Genomic DNA, 21,540 nt, shown 5'->3' on the forward strand with positions numbered 1-21,540 from the left:
ACATTTATGCATTTGGCAGATGCTTTTATCCAAAGCGACTTACATTGCATTTCAAGGTACACATTTACATTCTTATCAGTTCTTGCTTTCCCTGGGAATCAAACCCATGACCTTGGTGTTGCAAGCGCCAACGCTCGACTGTTTGAGCTACAGGAAAGCCATCTATTTGACTTTGCCAGACAAAGGAGCATGCCATTTTATTTAAATTAAATTTAAATTAAAATTCCACCACTGAATGCTGTTAAACACAATACATCATATCTAGTGGAAGTGACATTTGGCGGAAATGGTAAAAGAAAAAAGATGAGGAAAGAAAAAACATTTCTCCTGTGTTGTATCTATATACCTCATTGCATACTGATAGTGCTTATAGTTGAAGAAAAGTGATAGAGATGCTCACCCCTGAAACGTATACCATATTGCACAGATCACGGGAATAGCAAGAACAGACAGACACCACAAGGTGGCGCTATACATAAACACTGGCCTGCTGAAAACTTTCATATCTTAGTCACTTGACTTCAGATCAAGTAGATATCCTTTTATCACAGGCCAACACTGCTTTGAAATGAACTCACAAAGTGTTCTTTATATATTTGTTGGCTGCCTTTTTGTTTTTGAAACTTTCATACATTTGGTTGTGTTTTTCAACCAGTATTAAATCTCCCTGTGGATTGGAGGCAGATAGTGACCTCATCAGAGCGATAGAGCAACGGGAAATAACATCACTCACCAGGGGTCATTACCTTCATCCCTGGGAGGAACTGTCTAATATGTGTAGTGTCTAAAAGTAAAGTCAGTAGTGTTGCAGTAGCTGTCTTTGATATCACATGACCGAAAACCAAAAACACTGATATAACACACACACACACACACACACACACACACACACACACACACACACACACACACACACACACATATTTATATATTAGTCTGTTACTGATCACAAATTACATGACATACACACACACACACACACACACACACACACACACACACAATTGACATAAAAACCTACACAGAGCCCCTTTAAAATACAGGGTGCATAAGTCTGGACACCCCTATGTTAAATTCCCATAGAGGCAGGCAGATTTTTATTTTTAAAGGCCAGTTACTTCATGGATCCAGGATACTATGCATCCTGATAAAGTTCCCTTGGCCTTTGGAATTAAAATAGCCCCACATCATCACATAGCCTTCACCATACCTAGAGACTGGCATGGAGTACTTTCCATAAGATCATCTCTCAATGCAAATCAAACCAGCTATTAGGCTAACTGAAATAAAACCATGCCAATCTCTAGGTAATGTCCTGGTAGACGGCTGCGTTGAGTGGACAGCACAGTGGACCAACACCAGCCGATGACATGGCTCCCCAAACCAACACAGACTGTGGAAACTTCACACTGGACTTCAAGCATCTTGGATTGTGTGCCTCTCCATTCTTCCTCCAGACTCTGGGACCTTGGTTTCCAAATGAGATGCAAAATTTGCTCTCATCAGAAAAGAGGACTTTGGTCCACTGTGCTTTATTAAATCCAGAGTCAACGCAGAAGTCTACCAGAACATTTTCAGAGCACTTCATGCTTCCTTCATTTTCCAGCAGGATTTGCACCTGCCCACACTGCCAAAAGAACCAAAACCTGGTTCAATGACCATGGTTTCACTGTGTAATTACTGTGTGATTTCATGTAATATTCAAATTTTTTGAAATCCTGTTTTCGTGTGTTTTATGAGCTGGAAGCCCAAATTATGTACAAATAAACAACTAAATACTTGAAATTGTTTAAGTTGTGGGCCCTGAATCTATAATCTATGGAAGTTGAACGTTTTGAATGGAATTATGGAAATAAATAAACTTTTCCATGATATTCTAATTTTTTGGAAAGGGTCTGTATATATAACATTATTCATTATTTTTCATAACTGATTTGTGAATAAATAAATTATATATATCCAGTGGTTCCGAAGATAAAATTCAAATTCATGTTTTTTTTTTTAGCACGGATGCATTAAATTGATCAAAAGTGTCAGTAGAGACATTTTCTTACATTAATAATGTTGCAAAAGATTTCCATTTGAGATAAATGCTGTTCTTTTGAACTTTCTATTCATTAAAGAGTCCCGAAAAAAAAATGTATGACGGTTTCCACAAGCATATTCAGCAGCACAACTGTTTTCAACATTGCTAATAATAAGAAATGTTACTTGAGCACCAAATCATATTAGACCGATTTCAAGTGTGACTTTCTTGCCTTTTTGGGGCTGCATGTCCTGTATAAAAATTATAGTGTCTGTCTCTTTCTAAAGCCTAATAACTCTGTGTCATTTCCTCCTTGTATTTGTCCATTGTATAACTTTCACTCTCGCAGCAGACTGAGGCCCACTTCTCCATTTATATTCCCTCTTCTTTATTCCACCTGGAATGGACTCCAGATGTTGCTGAGGGAGAGGGAGATACTGCTTGCTCGGCGATATGAGCTAGAAAAGAAAAGCAATGGGGGAATAGGAGGGAGTAAGCGAAAGTGAGCACGAGAATGTTGGAAGGACATAAAAGTTTGTCTGGATGCCATTAAGTACAATTTGATGTAATGTGCAGTTTGGGACGTGACATTTTAAATGGAAACTGCGTACCAGATGAGGAGGGTTCGGGGGTCTTGAAGGTGCGGAGAGAACGTGTTCGAAACGTTATTTAAAGTGCAGGATAAACAGACCTCGGTTAGAGGCACTGTGGTGCGCGTTCGCTCGCACGTTTCCGGAAGCAATCGGAATCGTCTTTCCCGCAGGCCCCCATTCCGTACAGGAATAACAAACGCGGGTTTGCACGATTTTAGCTGGAGTACAGTGTCCCTTTGTGCGAGTGGGCAGCTCTCACACGTCTGAACCTGTGGCACCGAGACACCAACGTCAAGCTCAATTGAAAACCTCTATCCGTTTTCTCCGCAGTATTTTCAAAACGTGGCCTGGGTCTGTTTTTTTAAAGCCCGAGCTACGGTTTCCTATTTCCCCGCTTCTTGTATATCAAAAGGAGTCGGTTTTAAAATGAAAAGTTGCCGTTTTAAAATAAGACAACACTGTGGATTTTAACTCTGCTGGAAACAAAAGTTGATTTACAGTATGAGCATCAAAGACCTGAGGAAATTAAGTCTCGTGTGTGTTGGGAATTTTACAGCATGGCCCATAAACATCTCAGCGGTCCATATCTGGTTCCCCTTTCCTCTTTTCCCTAGTTACAACAGCTCTTTTTGAAACATTGAAAAATTTATGCTGATGGGAGCATTTTTCCCTCCATAGCAAATGCCTGATAAGAGGATTTTAGTAGCAGCAGAACAGACACACATTGTTTTTATAATGATGACAAACAGAAATTGGAAGAACGTTATGCCCTTAAATAATCCGTCTGATTCTGTCTCTGTGGTTTTCTTTTGGTTCGTCTGAAGGTTAACCTCAACCAGCCTGTGTATACTGCATGACACATGGTGATCATCCACACATTTCTATCCGAGCGTTGAAATATAATTGCCTGGCGCTCACTTTTTGGCTCGGTTTTGGAGTCCACAGTTTGTTAAACAACACTTCATTGGAGCGTTTTAAAGCTATTTTTATCAATTCATAATCCAGCATTAGTGTAAACCGTAATTAGTCAGTCAGGGAAAATATAGTTTTGAAGAAAAAGCTTATAACTTTGACAACAATGATTCTAAAAGGGGAACATTAGTTTGTGCATGTGTGTGGTTCATTGTTATTATGTGTTTACAATACTGTAATAACACAGTAATAGGTTACTTGCAAGTGTGGTTTTCATTTCCTCAGCTGTGCATTTATGAAGTGTTGACACAGCTGTAAGGATAAGTCAAATACTGGTTTCATTGTAGAAATTCTTATGTGTTCATTGTGAAACCATCCTACAACTGCTTACTTAAATCAACAAGTTCTGTTGAATTTGTTCTGTCAGAACCATGAGAAACAAACTAAGAGGCAACTGTATATCTATCATTCTTGATGATCTGTTTCCTGGATGTATTAAATTTCTCCTCTTTGGTTCTCAGACCCCATGTGCTCTGTGCACATCGCAGCCAAAGCTTCATTCAGTCTCCTATGGTCCAGTCGCACGCGAAGATCCAAGGAGGCCCTGACAGCCCCATGGACTGACCAACTGGGTCATAGTGTCCGATATGTAGTCAGCAGTAATTACAAGTCAAAGGCCAAGCCCAAACATACATCTATTAGTTCTATTAAGAGAGCTAGAGAGACAGAAGGAAAAAGTTTTTTGTAGTTATTGATGAATAATCCCAAATTCTGCCGTTCCCCAGGGCTTTCTCATAGTCATTCCTCAAGTGTTGGTCATGTAATTAAAACCTTTCAAAGATTCTTTAGTTTTACTGTGGCTGTTTTCAACTATCAATGACACCTTTGTGAGATTACCATTAAAATTAGGCAAAAATTCACATTTAAAACTGAAAATGATGTCATTAATTACTCACCCTCATGTCGTAAGACTTTCATTCATCTTCAGAACACAAATGAAGATCTTTTTGATGAAATCTGAGAGCTTTCTGTCTTATAGACCACTATGCAAAAAAGTTCATGAAGAGATTGTAAAACTAACCCATATGAATTGAGCGGTTTAGTCCAAATTTTCTAAAGAGACTCGATCGCTCTATATTATGAACAGATTGAATTTAGGCTTTTATTCACATATAAACATTTATCAGCAAACATAAACAGAAGCTCAACCGAACCTGCTTGACACACGAGAATGAACCTCATTGGTTTTTGCGGAAGCTCAAATGTGCTGCGTAACACGAGAATCAACTTTACTGGTTCTAGCTGAAGCTCAAACGTGCTGCATAACAAGAGAATGAACCTCATCGGTTCTTGCTGAAGCTCAAACGTGCTGTGTAACACATGAATGAACCTCATTGGTTCTTGCTGAAGCTCAAACATGCTGCGTAACACAAGAATGAACCTCATTGGTTCTTGCTGAAGCTCAAACATGCTGCGTAACACAAGAATGAACCTCATTGGTTTTTGCTGAAGCTCAAACATGCTGCGTAACACGAGAATGAACTTTACTGGTTCTAGCTGAAGCTCAAACGTGCTGCGTAACACGAGAATGAACCTCATTGGTTCTTGCGGAAGCTCAAACGTGCTGCGTAACACGAGAATGAACCTCATTGGTTCTTGCGGAAGCTCAAACGTGCTGCGTAACGAGAATGAACCTCATTGGTTCTTGCTGAAGCTCAAGCGTGCTGCGTAACACGAGAATGAACCTCATTGGTTCTTGCGGAAGCTCAAACGTGCTGCGTAACACGAGAATGAACCTCATTGGTTCTTGAGGAAGCTCAAACGTGCTGCGTAACATGAGAATGAACCTCGTTGGTTCTTGCTGAAGCTCAAACGTGCTGCGTAACACGGGAATGAACCTCATTGGTTCTTGCTGAAGCTCAAACGTGCTGCGTAACACGAGAATGAACCTCATTGGTTCTTGCTGAAGCTCAAACGTGCTGCGTAACACATGAATGAACCTCATTGGTTCTTGCTGAAGCTCAAACATGCTGCGTAACACATGAATTAAACTCATTGGTTCTTGCTGAAGCTCAAACATGCTGCGTAACACAAGAATGAACCTCATTGGTTTTTGCTGAAGCTCAAACATGCTGCGTAACACGAGAATGAACTTTACTGGTTCTAGCTGAAGCTCAAACGTGCTGCTTAACACGAGAATGAACCTCATCAGTTCTTGCTGAAGCTCAAACGTGCTGCTTAACACGAGAATGAACCTCACTGGTTCTTGAGGAAGCTCAAATGTGCTGCGTAACACGAGAATGAACCTCATTGGATCTTGCAGAAACTCAAACATACTGCATAACATAAGAATGATCCTTATTGGTTCTAGCTGAAGCTCAAATGTGCTGCGTAACATGAGAATGAACCTCGTTGGTTCTTGCAGAAGCTCAAATGTGCTGCGTAACATGAGAATGAACCTCGTTGGTTCTTGCTGAAGCTCAAACGTGCTGCGTAACACGAGAATGAACCTCATTGGTTCTTGCTGAAGCTCAAACGTGCTGCGTAACACACAAGAATGAACCTCATTGGTTCTCACAAGTTAAGCGAACATGCTTGAGCTTCCGTTTACCAGATCAGATGTGTGAGTTGATGAATGTTTATTTGTGAATAAAAGCCTAAATTTTATCTGTTCATCATATAAAGCGATCGTGTTTCTTCAGGAAATTTGGACTAAACCACTCAATTCATATGCGTTAGTTTTACGATTTCTTTATGAACTTTAAGCATCAAAATGATAGTTGCGTAGCTGTCAGTTGGGAGGAAATTTTCTATCCCTTTAAAAGGGAATGACTTCTTTCACTTGATAAACCAGATACATACATCTAAATCATAAAATATTGAATTGAGATTGTTTTAAGAAGATTAGCCTACGTTGTGATATTGTATTTACAATCCAATTACTCTATGTAATTTAATTACACTTTTTTTTTTTTACATTCACTTGCCCATTCCCCAATCTCTCATAGTCGTAAATGTAAACATAGTACATTTTATTACCATAATAATGATTTAGAGTAACATAATCTGGAGACTGTAATAACTAGATTTATGGGAGACATGAAATTAGCTGAGCTAGGACCGCGCGGCTCAGGGAGAGGAATGTGCGCACTGTGGCTGGAGCTGAATGTGAGTGTGACAGGATGGCAGAGGAAAAGCGCCAGAGTCCTGGAATTAGGATCTGCACCGTTATTCAAAGTCAGATTGCGATTTACACCACACGGACCCCGGAGCGCAGCGGAGCAGTCCGTCATGTTTGCTGATACGCGTCCGGAACTTTATGACAAATCAAATCGCATTTTTCTGTGAAATACTGCTTGGAAAAAGTATGGACAACAGCTGCTTTGAGGACTCGTAATTGCGCTGCGCTCAAAAGCACAAGAGTAACAGCTTCACTTTCCTTTAAAAAGGCGACAGAGTGACATTTCTGCGCGCCGCTCGTTTGCGCGTCACATTCGTAAAGTGCTACAAAATTATTCCGTTTCATTTGGGACATGGAGGAAAGAAAGTGCATGATGGAATTATGACATGATGGATATAATTTATTGCTTCAGTGACAGGAGTGCTGTCATTGTTTAACAGAAGTGAGTTTTGCAGTATACCGTGGTGATCCATCCATTCATACTTAGAAAGGAGTAACTTGTCTCTGTCTCAGCATTGATACTTTAAGTTATTATCACCCAGAAAAGATTGTGCCCTGATGTCATGGGCTGACCTGGGACCGCACAGTTGATAGTGTGGGGGACAATGTCGGGACCCTGCGTCCGCATCCCGTTTTGGGTTCGTGTGTTTCTCCTGCTGCTGCTTCACAGAGTCTCTGCGGGCTGTCCGGAGCTCCTCTCCAGCGGCTGCAGCTGCGCGGAGGACCGCGGTAAAGCTCACCCTGCGCCCGGAGCGCGGAGGAAAGTCAGCTGCGGTGGGAAGGAGCTGACCGAAACGCCAGAAGTCAGTCTGCTCCCCAACAGGACCGTCTCTCTGTGAGTATTTTGTTCATTTTCACTATTTAGCAACGCTTTATCAATGTTATAGTCTGCATATTTCATGAAAACACAAGTACAAAGTGTAAAGTAGCTACAATGCTCAAAATCAACTTCTCGATGTAATTATATATTAAGCTGATGGTTTGTGAAGTAAATTATACCTGAGTTTGTTGGAGGATGTGGGGTGGTGTTTGAGAATACCATTAAGCTTAATTCTCTGAAGCGCAAATTTCAAACAAACATTTGAAGATGCAGAACTTCAGCAAATGAGACTGCATGAATGATTGATGGCACAGGGGTTGTCTTAAGATACAGAAACATGTATCATTGAACATGGCTTTTATTAGACAATGTATGTCTATAGCATCTCATAAAATCAGTAATTGTGACAGCAGTCTGGAAGATGTAAACTGGTATTACAACAGTGCTAAAGACAAAGGTCGGACTCTTCTTGGTGACTACTGTACAAGATCTTAATAGACAGCAGCTTTGAGCAGCTGTCAAAATTGAACTCTATAGAGGGAGTCCAGGGGCAGCTGTAACAATTTTTACATTTTACACTACTTTTTTTTCTCACAACTCACTTATTACTACAAATATATGTGCCATCTTTTGGTATAAGGAAAATGTACAGTAACATTAATAGACTTGCAATGAGAAAGACTCTTTAGAGAAAGTTTAGATTGTTATCGTTTATTGGAGAATTATTAGCCTTTGTTCAAGTAAATTAACATTAAAAATAGATATTAACTATCTCAAACAAGAGATAGTTTTTAGTATTCAGTATTCAATCTTTGATGACATAATTTTAAAGGTTACATTTTTCAATTTATTCATATTAATTCATAACTAGTTTTGTTAACAGTTGTCCTACTTCACAGCCATAAAATGTATGGTATATGGTAAATACTGTACCGAGTACAGAGATTCTGTCATTATGCGCTGTTACAACTTTTGACTAACATTCTTTGACCAACAATCATTTTTGTTTTGGCTTGAATGTTTCACAAAGTGAAACCATCAAACTCTACAGTGTGACGCTACCAGCTCATTGTTTCGGCAAATATTTTCATTCAGATGTGAGATGTGGTGAGAATTATGAGCAGAGTGAAGCACTGAAGAGGAGTTTGTTGCAGAACTCAAAACTGATGTGTTGTCATTTTACACATGCTTTCCATCTGACAGCAAAGGAAACCAGTCCTCTGTCCTCAAAAAACACATATGCACACAGGTCCTCTAGTCTTCAGCTGACTTGGCCATGCTAAAGGAGAATAAAAAGTGCACTTTAATGGCCATCCGTCTCCCTGTGCTGTAATATCCCAGTCTGTTCATAATGGACCATATTCATATTGTCTGCACAGGAAGGAAGTTAAACCTCTAAAGTGTGGCTATAGCTAGTTATGACCTATTGTGATATTACCTGTTAATCTTGGTGACTATTCTAGTACTTCAGATACTTTCGGCGCCTGTACAAAATACTTGTCGGACAAAGTATGCACTTAATCCCTGTGTGAGACAAGGGAGATCATTTTAAAGCTATGTGTATTTGTTTTGGTGAGGAGAGTGCTATTTTTCGTCTGTTTCTTGACATGGACACCCGTGCAGCCGTCCAACGTCTTTGGTAGTATCCGCCCTTAAAATTGGTGTGGAAATGCAGGAATAAAACACTCGTCGTTTCAGAACGATGATGAAACGCATGATTCCCTTCCCATGATGCCCTTCTGCTCCCCTTCCCAGCAGGAGCAGAATTCGCCTGCACATGGCTGTCGTAAAAACATAAACATTAAAAGCACTCGAAACGCCGCGAACAAGCCCAGGAGAGGAGTATGCAGCCCGAGGATTGGTCCCCTCGGAGGAGGAGGCCCGGGGTAGCCAGGACTCCATTTAAAGAGGCTAGTGGTTCTGCTTAATAACTGCTCACATCTGCTCAACACATTGCCTCTGCGAAACCGGAGGAAATGGACTTAAAAAAAAATAAAAAAAAGATAGGAAGGGGGCAAAAGTAGGATGGGTGGCAGACGACGGAGGCGGTCGGAGACAAGCTCTCATGAGCCTTTTGCACCTCTTAACATCGTTTATTTGTTTTCCGAGCATGTGGAAAGCGCACCGTGAGGCAGTTTTATGAGGCTTTGTGTGTTAGAAGTATTCACAGTCTCCTTCCCCCTGGAAGGAAAATGAGCAACGGTTAATCAAAATGCTGCACTCAGCACTAGTTTAGTTGGGTGTTTTTCAAGGTAGTTGATCCAACGGTTTCTCAGGATTGGTTTTTGTCTGGTTAGATGCGATGTTTGAAATTGTGTCTCTGCTGTTGTTTTCGCGGACATGCTTTGTGATTGTTCAGACAGCAGATGCACTCTGGGAATCATCACCTGTCTCTTTTTTGCTCATCTCTTTCAGCCGCTCTCTAATTCGCCAGGAGAAAATGTGGAATGTCTGTGTAAAAATAGTTCTTGTTGAGGTGAATGATACCAAAACCCCTTTAAGGCAAGTCAGTCCACTCAGTGGCCATTTTGGCTCACACCTGCTTGAATGGGGCCAAAATCTTCAAAGCTGCTTGTCAATATTTGCCAATCACCAAAAAAAGGTTGATTGGCTCCTTTATTTGAAACGTGGGACTTCTATTCCTACGGTGTGCTGACATGAGCTGTGTTCCACTTTGTTTTTTTAATGCCCTTCTCTCGCTAGCTTCCCTCCAGTGCATTGACTCGGATGTACGTCATTGCTTACAGTAGTAGCAGGGGTGCCCACTACTGGCGAAACCCATGCAATGGGTTCAATTTGAATGCCCTAAGTCCCTAATCACTTGGAATCTGCTATGAAGCTGATGTATTATTTTAGTTTTTTTTTTTTTTTTTGGACTTTGTTTGATTGACCTTTTATATGGACTGTTGGAGAAAATATGCACAAACAAGTAAAATATCCCCCAACACTGCACATTTTGGATCTCTTAAGGCACTCACACACTACAAGATAATCTGGCCCAATTCTCTCATTCCGACAATCCTAGGTAAAGTCCTGATTATCTTGATGGTTCTACAGATTATTCTGTCAGATCTGTGATGTGTGTTAAGAGTGATTGAATCTGCTCAGAATAATGTTGTGGCTGCACCGATCTCAAATTGTAAATATCCAACATGTTGAATATTTACGATAACAAATCCGATGCACTCTGTAGTTTGTCACGTGGAATGAAACAATACCAAATTAGAAAGCGAGCTGACAGAAGAAGGAAGAATAACACCACTTTATCTAAACCTTTTTCTTTTATTTCCGCAAATTTTCTATAAAAAGCAGTCCAAACACTATTATCACCATTTCTTCTTGCCCGTCGTCCGGCATGTTTGTTTCTCGCTCTCCAATATAAACCGCCGTGTCAAGCTGCGGTGCGGAACTCTTCTGTTGCACAGGAAAATGCTGAAATCTTTGGACATACCATTTGAACACTGTATGAATACTTCCAGCATTTCCACCACCAGTTTTGACGTTATTGTTACATGTCGCATTAAGAGTGATGCAAAAGACAATTAAGAAATCCGTTTTGAGCAGCCAGAGCATCCAGACTGAGACGCATCTCTAAAAATCTGATTGGAATCGCATTTCAAACCACCTCCATATGTGTGGTTTGAAAAAATCCAATTTCATGTGTTTTTTTTGTTGTCCAGACCTTAAAAAATCCATCTAGATAAAATCTGGATATGCAAAAAAATATTATTTTTGCAGTCAGTCGGAACATGGCCATTCAGACGGGATGTCTCGTTAATCAAAATTTTCCGGAATTTATTTTAGCAGTAACGAAAAAATCTAAAGGCCGTCCATCATTTTGACAGATTACACTGAGGGGGATCTTTTGTAACTTGTAACTGTAATTCCCAGTTGGTGGTGAGTGCGCTCCAGTGTGGCAGCAGAGTGCGAGTTCAGTCTCTGAGGAATAAAATGAAAACAATGCGTTTGATTACACACATCAGGACAAAAGTCCATTTTATAATAATAATGTTATAATACTTATACTTACATAATTAAGTGTCTAATCCGTTTTTTTTTTTTTTTTTTTTTTAATGGTGGCTGTCATAAAAACTTGACAGATTCATTCAAACATACATTAAATATTAAAGAACAGTAAACAACAAAAAAAGATTATGTAATATGTGACCCTGGACCACAAAACCAAAACCAGTCACATTGGTCAATTTTTTTAAATGGAGATGTATACATCATCTGAAAGTTGAATAAATAAGCTGTCCATTGATGTATGATTTGTTAGGATAGGATAATATTTGGCCGAGATACAACTATTTGAATATCTGGAATCTGAGAGTGCAAAAACATCAAAACATTGAGAAAATCGCCTTTAAAGTTGTTCATTTATGTTTGCGATTGTGCTGCATGGTATGGTAGGAAATTTACAAAATATCTTCATGGAACATAATCTTTACTTAATATCCTAATGATTTTTGGCATAAAAGAAAAATCAATAATTTTGACCCATACAATGTATTGTTGGCTATTGCCTCAAATATACCCGTGCTACTTGTGACTGGTTTTGTGATCCAGGGTCACATACAGTATGGTACATATATTTACTTATTTACTTATTAGTTAGTTAGTTTGTTATTTTTCTTGCTGACTATCAAGTTTATGGTCAACGAATGGCTTTTCTGAGGTATAATGTTACGTGACATTGTTTGCAACACTGATTGAGTTATTACATGACACATGATACGGATTTCGATTAGTTGTACTGTATCTTTCAACATTTTCTTTCTGAGACATGTTTTGAAACCGATGGAGACGACAGCACGGAATAAAACCACGCATGCAGCCTCCTTAAAGGGATGGTTCGGAGTAAAATCAACCTAGGGTCCTTTGCACCATGACCTCGAGCCAAACACCCCCCCCAGAAGGTGTTTTTTTCCCTTGGTCGAACATTATTAAAGTTAGAGCTTATTTAGAGAAATCAGCCGGATGGCTTAGTGCAGGTGCTAACGGATCCTATGATGTATCTCGTAAATTACCCCACTAATAATGCCCAGAATGGTACCAAACTTCTACAGTAGTACAAAGAGGTTCTGTACTCATAAAACGAGGCATTGGAAAGTTTGTAAGCACATCAGGAGTTTATTTAAATAACACTTGCCTGACGGCTCATGCTACTGCTAACCCGGACGTAAATAAATAAGCTCTAACTTTAATAATGTTCAACCAAGGGAAAAAAGGCTTCTGGGGGGTGTTTGGCTCGAGGTCATGGTGCAAAGGACCCTAGGTTGATTTTACTCCGAACCATCCCTTTAAGTTTCTGCCACGTCCTTTAAAATTGTTCTTCAGTCATTTTGTCGCTTTAAAATGCCACTTGCATAGCATACTAGTTTAGTCTGTCACTTAATAATGTAATCACAGTAGTCCTTACACTGTTTCATCAGGCATTACAAACAGCACATCCTTTGGTCCAACACTTTAAAAAAATGGGTTTTGAAGCCATATAAAATAACCATCTTGGGTTCCCCAAATAAGCTTTCAGTGAACAGTTCTTAACAGAACAATTATGTTCTTTGTGTGAAGAACATTTTAACAATCTGAAGAACCTTTTTTTTCCACTATAAAGAACCTTTTGTGCAATGGAAAATTTCCGTGGATGTTAAAGGTTCATCAATGCCAATAAAGAACCTTCATATTTGAGAGTGAAGACAGGCTTGATTAAACGGGTGGACTGAATTGTTCATGACTCTGCCAAATCCAAATCTATCTCATTCATTTTCCTATGAGTAGTCAGTATCTTCCCCCTTATACAGTCTCTGTCGGTGTGTCAGGCAGAGAAAGGGGAATTATGGGTAGTGCGGTACATTTTTTTTTGTGGTTTTAGAAGTCTCACAGCAGAATATCCACTGATACTGTATCTGAGTAGTGAGTACTGTATGTTAGTTCATTTTCATTTCAATTTCAGAGTAATGTGACTGAGAAAATCAGTTTAACAATCGGTTTTAGCTCTAACCGTAAATAAGTGATTGTTGTATCTGACCAACTCTAAACAGACTGACCTCAAGAGGTCAGAATGTGATTTCTGGGGTCAGTCATTTTGGTAAAGGTTATCTGTTGGACCAGCTGCAGGCCTGCAACACAACATCTGGCATTCCTCAGCTGATTAGGTTAGATAAGCAGATGGCATCCCTTAATCTGATTGGTGGAGAGGGAAACTGTGGAGGAGTGACCTCAGTAATTACCCAAAATCGTATTCTCCATCCTTATTGTTCATCCATAGACCATAACCTGAATGAATAAGGGAATAGTAGTAGAGATAGCACATTAAAGCAAAAATCAGTTTTTTCAATTAATTTTTCTTTGTCTCTGCTCAACTTCTGATTTCTTTTTTTTTCATATTACTCCCGCCCGAGCCCCACATCTCAATGTGTCAGAGAACGTGCGCTAACCTCTCAGCCACTTCTCCGACTGCTTCTTCTGTTTCCTTACTCCCCACATTTCGCCTCTGCCCTTCTTTCAAATATATTTAAAACTGTAAATCACCCAAAGCACTCGGTTAGGAGCAGGAGAGATGCGGTTTGTTCAGTGAGAGCCTTTCATTGGCTGCTTCTCGTTGTTTGTCAAGCAGCTCGGCAGAGGATTTGTGGCTACACCTCCATATTAGAGTTTAACTGCTTTGACCTCTGTGGGTAACTGATCACTTTTTGTGCGTGTGTGCGTGCTGTTTGATGCCGTTCCACACGTCAGCCTTCTCCAGGTTTCCATTACATCCTAAATTACTCATAAATCCTCTCCACATTAGTGTATGCCGTTGGCATATACAAGTCATTTGGTGCTACTTTGTGGTATAAAGCCCAATATATTTACCATAAACGGCCATTTTTCCACTTTCTCCCCCTCTCAGCGCAAACGCACCCTCTCTTTCCTCTTGCTCCACCCCTCTATCATGAGTTCATCCATACACAGTGAGTCTGAACCTAAATATTTAGCTGTCCTGGTAGGAAACTGCCATGCCTAAACTCTTTCCAGATGTGGGGGAGAGCAGTGCGCTGTTTAGAGCTAATTATGTGCGGCTGCACAGTGACTGAGTTGATAGAGGGGGAGGGAGACCGAGAGAGAGAGAAAGAAGGGAGAGAGAGGAGGTAAAGAAGTGGAAAGTGTGAAATAGAGGTAGAGATCAAGGAGAGGACAGAAGATGAGAGAATGAGATGATGTGGAGGGGGTGAAGGAGAGTAATTTTAGTTGAATGTTTGTTTATCTGTTGAGCGAGAATGAAATGGGGAAACAGTGACAGAGTGTAATGAGAGTCGAGTCTGGGTTTTGCTTCATGAGAGTGTTTGTGAGTGTATGTATACACAGTATATATGTATGTATGTATATATACTGTATACACCATATATACAGTATATTTAGCCTATATATATATATATATATATATATATATATATATATATATATATATATATATATAATTTCACAGAAGTTATGGTTCAGCTAGGTTTCTTTTCATTTATTTTAAACAGACAGTAGTGCAAATTTTTGTAGGGCTGATAAAAAAACCAAAGGTATTTGGTCACAATCAACTACAAAACTGAAAAGCATCTCTTGTGTAATAAAAGTATTAAGTAAATAGAATAATAAAAAATAAAACTTGTGCAGAGATTTGTTTTCTTTGCGTGTGAGAGTTCATTAACATGCGGTGACAATGGTGAATGCACAAAGTTCAATATTACGCTTTTTCAAGAAATCACGGAAAGATGAGAGAGGAGGAGAAAAAGTGCCATCTAGATCTGAGCCCACTTCACCTTTCCACAGAGAGACAGTGAGTGAAGCGGCACCTGAGGATTCCCTTTTCCAGGGCATGCATATTTCATCACTGGACTGTAGTGAGACTTCCATGACACAAATCAGCACAATGCCAAATGATTTTATCTCATTATAACAGCGAAAACAATTTAAAATACTCAGTCATTTATGGCATAAATATGGTCATACAGATGAGACATTATCTGAAACTGTAAAGAGTCTATTTTTATTTGTGTACACTCACAAGGAAGCCACTTTCTGCCATCTCTGATTTAGTGGAGAACATCACAAAAATGAATCGAAATTCAGCATATAGGCTACTAGCAAGTTTTTGCGCGCCACCTGAACTCTTAATTTGGGTTGGTGCGTAGATTGTCTCTTCTTCTTCTGCTCTTTTTTCCCCCTGTTGTGGCGGTTAGCAAACGTGGGTCTGGATTGGTGAATTGTGTGTGTTTGTGTATGTGTTCTTGATGTAACGTCCCCAGACATCACTTTTGGCAAGTTAGTGATTGTCTGATTGGCTGACTTCTGCCGGATGTCCGGGACTCTAGGGTGTCGCTGTCTTTAACGGTCCACCAGGAAACAATGAACGCATCACATTGTGTTCACATGAGCATTTAGTTGCTCATGTGAAGCGCTCATTGTTTCCTTCTCAAACATTTTGAAATCCACCATTTAGTTGCTCATGTTAAACAGGTTGGAAACATTAAAAAACACTTAGTTGAATGTAAAAGTGATATTATTGCATGTTTGCATGATATGGAAAAAATATTATTTTTCAAGCTTTGCCAACCCTTTCCAACATATGAAAGGATACCCGAGTGATCTCATTTTATTAGATGCATGTCCTCTCACTTCTATAATGGAAGATCAGGGTCTGGTTGCACCAGCTTTGCGCAAGTTACAACGTAGCCTAGTTTTGACATAAATGGACACTAAGTTACAACTAACGCACTACTAAATATTTTTTCGTTGCACCATTAAACTTAGTTGAAGCGTAACTCTACGTATAAACTAAATATTTACGGAAGTCTCTGATCAGGAGTAACGGTTGGAATAAAATAGCAGACAGACTGAACTGCATCAAATGGCTCTTCTTTCACCTGACAGACTTCAGTTCTTTTGACATATGATAATGCTGACATGTATACTCACCTACATTTTAAGAGAGAGAACATTATGTGAATAATTACTTTGTCAGCAGCTCGTCAACACGAACCCGTCCTAACAGCACGCCGCTGTGTGCATCTGTCCCAACAGTCAACATCCCAACAGTGTTGTGCATGTCAAATAAAATACAATAAATGTAATTTCTTATGTTTTTTTTTTTTTTGTATCAGTACTTATTTATTCATCCCTATTAATTTAATTTCAAATACAGTTTCTGAATGTTATTTATATATAAAAATTACATAAACATAAAAAAAAGTATCGTATTTAATGGAAACGTATTTTTACTGTACGCGAGGCAAAAGAAGTTTGAATGAAGGATAAACTGAATTTCACGCATTTCATCACAACTTCTGCTCACATTTTTGAAGGATGCTATATTGGATCATTGAGGGTAAACGTCATATTATGCAACTACACATTCTTAACAGAGCTGACGACCTACTTGCCATGTTCTGCCTTACGAACAAATGGTGCAACGGCATAAAGTACAGAGTTAGTTACAAACTAGCTTGTAGATACTTAGCCTCTAGTGTGGACTTTACTTTCCCATTTAAGAAATAACTTCCGAACGGCTGGTGCAACCTTGCAGGTGATAGATCAAGTGATTTTTCAATACCTCGCTGAAAAGGTAATATACAGTATGAAAGTACAGAAGCTGACATCGCAGCCATTCATTATAGTATTTGAATCACCGTAATTACTCGTGGGCACTAAAATGTGGAGACATGCTCCAAACAGACATGATTGTTGATGAAGTACACACTAGTTTTAGAAGAATTAAAATTCTGGATTTTTTTTTTTACAGCCATCGAAGTTCAGAACATGATTTTAGAGTTTTAGCTTTCAAGTGATGCATAGTTTATGATAGTCAGTTAAATATTTGTTATAAAACAAAGGTAAAAAAAAGTAATAAATGTATAGACATGGCCCACCCAAGGGCCTATGTTTTAATGCAGATTGTGTCATTATTTGCTTTAAATTTCATGTCGATATTGAATGAATGACATAGTTGCACGCGGATGTGTTAAAAATACTTTTTTTGATCAAATAACAGCCTTATAAACCCACGATAGACTTTGTTATTGCTAATCTTGGTATTAAGAGGTAGGGCATCCTAATTCTAAAGTGCATTTAATTGGACCAAATTAAGCACACGCCCTGCGAGCAAGATTAGTCATGGATATTTTTGGTCTGTTTTCCCAGAAGAAAAGGTCTGTAAACTTAAGGATCATTGTAGTACACTAGCTTATAGGAGACCTCAGTGCTAATGCTTTTGGTTTCTTTTAAAATTTATAGTAATATAATAAGTGTTTATTCCACAGATCATTGTTGGTTCAACGATAAAGGACATCTTTTTTCAGCAACAATGGGCGTAAGTGTTATTGACACAGTGGTATTTTGCTGGCGGTTCTGTGTGCCCATTTCTTTAAATTTAGCTGATGCTAATCTCCCCCACACAGCCAAAGAGTACACATTGTGTTGATCTCCATCTTTAAGCATAAAACTGTGATAATGTTTTGACAGTTACGCACCATATAGAGATTTCTTGACTCAGTGTTGATCCACTGACTCAACAGTCGTAAAATCAATGTTTGTTCAACGTTGTATCAGCATTACCCTGCTCCAGATTCGAGCGCTAGCGTGTTTGCGTGTTTTCAATGACTGTAAGAATGTGGGTGTGAGCTGAACTGGCTGTTGTACATGTGTGTGAGTGTTTATAAAGCTGTTTTGAGATACCAACGATTCCAACTTCATTGGTGACCTTGAACCGAAGCCCCTCTCAGACAGCTGCGGCGAGTTTGTGTGCATCTGTCCGTCTGTGTCCGACTATGTCTGTTTTTCCAGAACTGACATGATGAACTTTGGAAAACTGGAGCTTTATTGTGTTGTGCGATCATAACTCAGCATCTGTATGGATATATGCGCGTGGTTCTCCTTGAGGTCAGAGTGTGACGAGAGGGGAGTGTGTTTTGAGAAACCTTCCTGACAGACATCCGGGGAATTGTGTGGAGGGGCGTCCTCGGAACGCCGGCATTCCAGGAGGGTTTATTTTTGTGGGAAAAGGCGACAAGAGTAGAGGAGGGGAAGGGAGGGGAAAAGTGCACGTGTTTCTGAGAAGGGGCGGCGGTCCGCAATAAATCAAAAAAGCAAACAAAGACCCAGACACTGGATACCGTGAGCCTAACCCATCACACCTGCCCCTGCCACACACGCTTTGACCTCTGACCTCCATCCCCAACATCTATGTAACATTCAGCACTCTTTCTGAGGAAAAACTTTCTCTGTGGAATCATTAAGCAGTTATGTGTGCTGTGTTTATTTGTGTGACCGCTTCGGATGGGAATTTGTGGACGAAAAATCCCCCAGCAGTGTCTTGTTCGAGAGCGAGAGAGACAGAGAGAGAGAGAGAGAGAGAGAGAGAGAGAGAGAGAGAGAGAGATATGCTCCTCCCGGCGCACAGCGGGAATCTCTGTTTGGATAGTTTTTCCTTTCACTCTGCTTGTCTTAACTGACTCCAAGTATTGTTGAACTAACTCTCTTTCTGTATCTCTCTCTTCCTCCTTCCCTGTCGACAAACTCTCATTCTGATCTCATTTCTTTCTTTAGTCCTCTGTGTACAGTATATCTCTGTCTTCAGCTGTCCCCCTCTCGTTCACCATAGTGCCTCTGGTGGCTTGTATCTCACGGATGTGTCTTATTGTGCTGGTCATCTCAGTGATTCGAATCTTTTGAGTCCATTCTTCAAAAAGATTGGTTCAGATTCATTCACTGATTTGTGCAATGTCCTTTTTTTGCAGGTGACATTGTTATTCCAGTAGAAAGTATTATTATGTTTCTGGAATGTTATATGTTTGGCAACAGTTCTTCTAACTGTAATTGATGAAGTGTGTAGCTTTTCATTTCTTAAACAACCATGTAGGAAGAAACATCATGGACCTTTTTCCATGTTGACAATGTCAAGATTCATCAGGCTCAAACTGTGAAAGAATGGTTGGGATGGAGCATGAAGAATCAGAGTTCAGACCTTAAATTCGTTGAAAGTCTTTGGGATATACTGGAGGAGACTTTACAGAGTGCTGGACTCTTGCATTGTCAAGATCTTGACCAAAAAATGAATGCACCTCTTGCATGTCATATATTTAACAGTTTAGAATATTGTTCCAAAACCTTACAACAACCTGAAAAACTTACACAAAACTTACAATGAGTCAATATTAAGGACTTATTATGCTTTTCACTTCAGAATATTGATCCAAATAATTCGTAATTCCTTCCGAAGAACTATAATAATAATACGGTAATACGGTAACACTTTATTTTGATGGTCCCTTTTGAACATTCTGTTGACTATAAGTAACTTTGCAACTACATGTCAACTAACTCTCATTAGAGTCATTACTAGTGGGTTACAGTGATCTTCACACTAGAATTAATTACACATTATGCATTATTCATGTTACCGTAATTATCAACCCATTGTAGTTCTTAATAGTCCTCTGGAGGTATGAAAAAAAAAAAAACAGTAGTTATTGATTAGCTAATAGTGAACTACCGCATTTGACACTATTACTGTTATAAGCACTATTACTTACTAATTCGTTAATCAGAGTTTCTTGTTAGTTAATACTAGAATGTTATGTTATTAATTTGTTCCTGTGTAGTTATTTATTAATGGCATAACTGTATTCTAATAATACATTTATAGTTTATAGGTACTTTTAATATTTGTCAACACTTTAAAATAAGTGTACTTCTTTACATCATGACCAAAGATTATTAAAACATAACTTAGTGCAAATTTTTAATTTGTTGTGATAACACTTTTAAAAAGTGCACTTTGTTAAGAAACATAATGAAAATGTACTCTTTAAGTACAATTAAGTTTATTTCATTAATATTACATTATAAAAGTTGGCATGAAACAGATGTTGTGATGGTCTTTTCTTCCCTATTGTGACGTACTATATCAGAGTGTAACGGCTTATCGAACAAGAAAAAATCGATATTGTCCCGTCCTTTCACCGGTGAACATGTCATCAGAGAAGTTATTTTAATCAAAGAATATGAGGGCACATGAATTTAAAAAAATGATGTGCACCGATAAATGATATAATAAATTCCATTTTCAGTCAGTTTTGACTTGGTGACTAATCCTTTGTACTCTCGTTATTAAAAAAATATTCTGGATTATTAACACAACGTTAACTAGGCAATCCATATGTCTGTCCTCAATGAATGTGAAACTACTGTGTGGCGTCACACAATCAGAAAATATAACATTTTTGATGTGCAGTTATGAGGACTTTCACTTTGGACTAATGAGACTTCATTGTGATCGGGCCGGAAACAGAAAACAAGTGTCATCAAAATGTCCTGACGCTTTTTTGGCTGTTTGCATAGAGTTTACGTTGTATTTAACCAAACATATTTCTTTAGTACAGACTTTTTCCTCTTACATTGCTTGTTCACTCTAAATAAAAATGACACACAACAGAGCAACAATTGTTTGTTGTCCTCCACTTGACCAGTGGCCTGTACATAATCATAAGCAAAAGTCCTGGTCCTTCATGTTTACAATGAGCTCTTCCAGCATCCAAACCAACCTCGTCTTGTTATCTGGGTCAAACCATGAACACACACTAAAACACAGACCAGTTCCCAGGAGAACAGCTCTTTTTCTTCTGCAATATGACTGTGATGGTGGCCTTGCGTGGTTAACATTGTTTAGAAACGTTTGCGCATTCCAAAGACAGCAATTAACATTCACTAAGATACCGTAGTAGCATTTCAGAAAGTCTGTCATTCAACAGATCCACGCACGTTGCTCTATTTACAAAAGCACGCTGTCTTTTTATGGTGACTTGTTGTTATATTTTCTATTCTGCGGTGGCTTGTATAGACTGTATTTATGCACATATGTATTTTTTTGTTATAGTGAGTGTGTGTCTGTGTGTACGAGAAGGGCGTTCATGGCCACAGTTCCCCAAAATAGTGCATCATCTCCTTCTCCATAATTAGAGAGCGTTTATAAAACCCA

At 39.1% G+C, this 21,540-nt stretch overlaps 1 protein-coding gene across 1 annotated transcript in view; it reads left to right on the plus strand.

Moving 5' to 3' along the window:
• The first annotated feature begins 6,707 nt into the window (after nt 1–6,707).
• Nucleotides 6,708–21,540, plus strand: part of adgra2 (adhesion G protein-coupled receptor A2) — a 99,110-nt gene continuing 84,277 nt past the window's right edge. The window contains exon 1 of the mRNA XM_084087257.1: nt 6,708–7,547. Within this exon, the coding sequence (XP_083943383.1) occupies nt 7,318–7,547 (230 nt within the window). The 5' untranslated portion in view covers nt 6,708–7,317. The remainder of the gene's footprint in view (nt 7,548–21,540) is intronic.

Source organism: Abramis brama (genome assembly GCF_963993115.1).
Source record: "Abramis brama genome assembly, chromosome: 16".
Classification (NCBI taxonomy): domain Eukaryota; kingdom Metazoa; phylum Chordata; class Actinopteri; order Cypriniformes; family Leuciscidae; genus Abramis; species Abramis brama.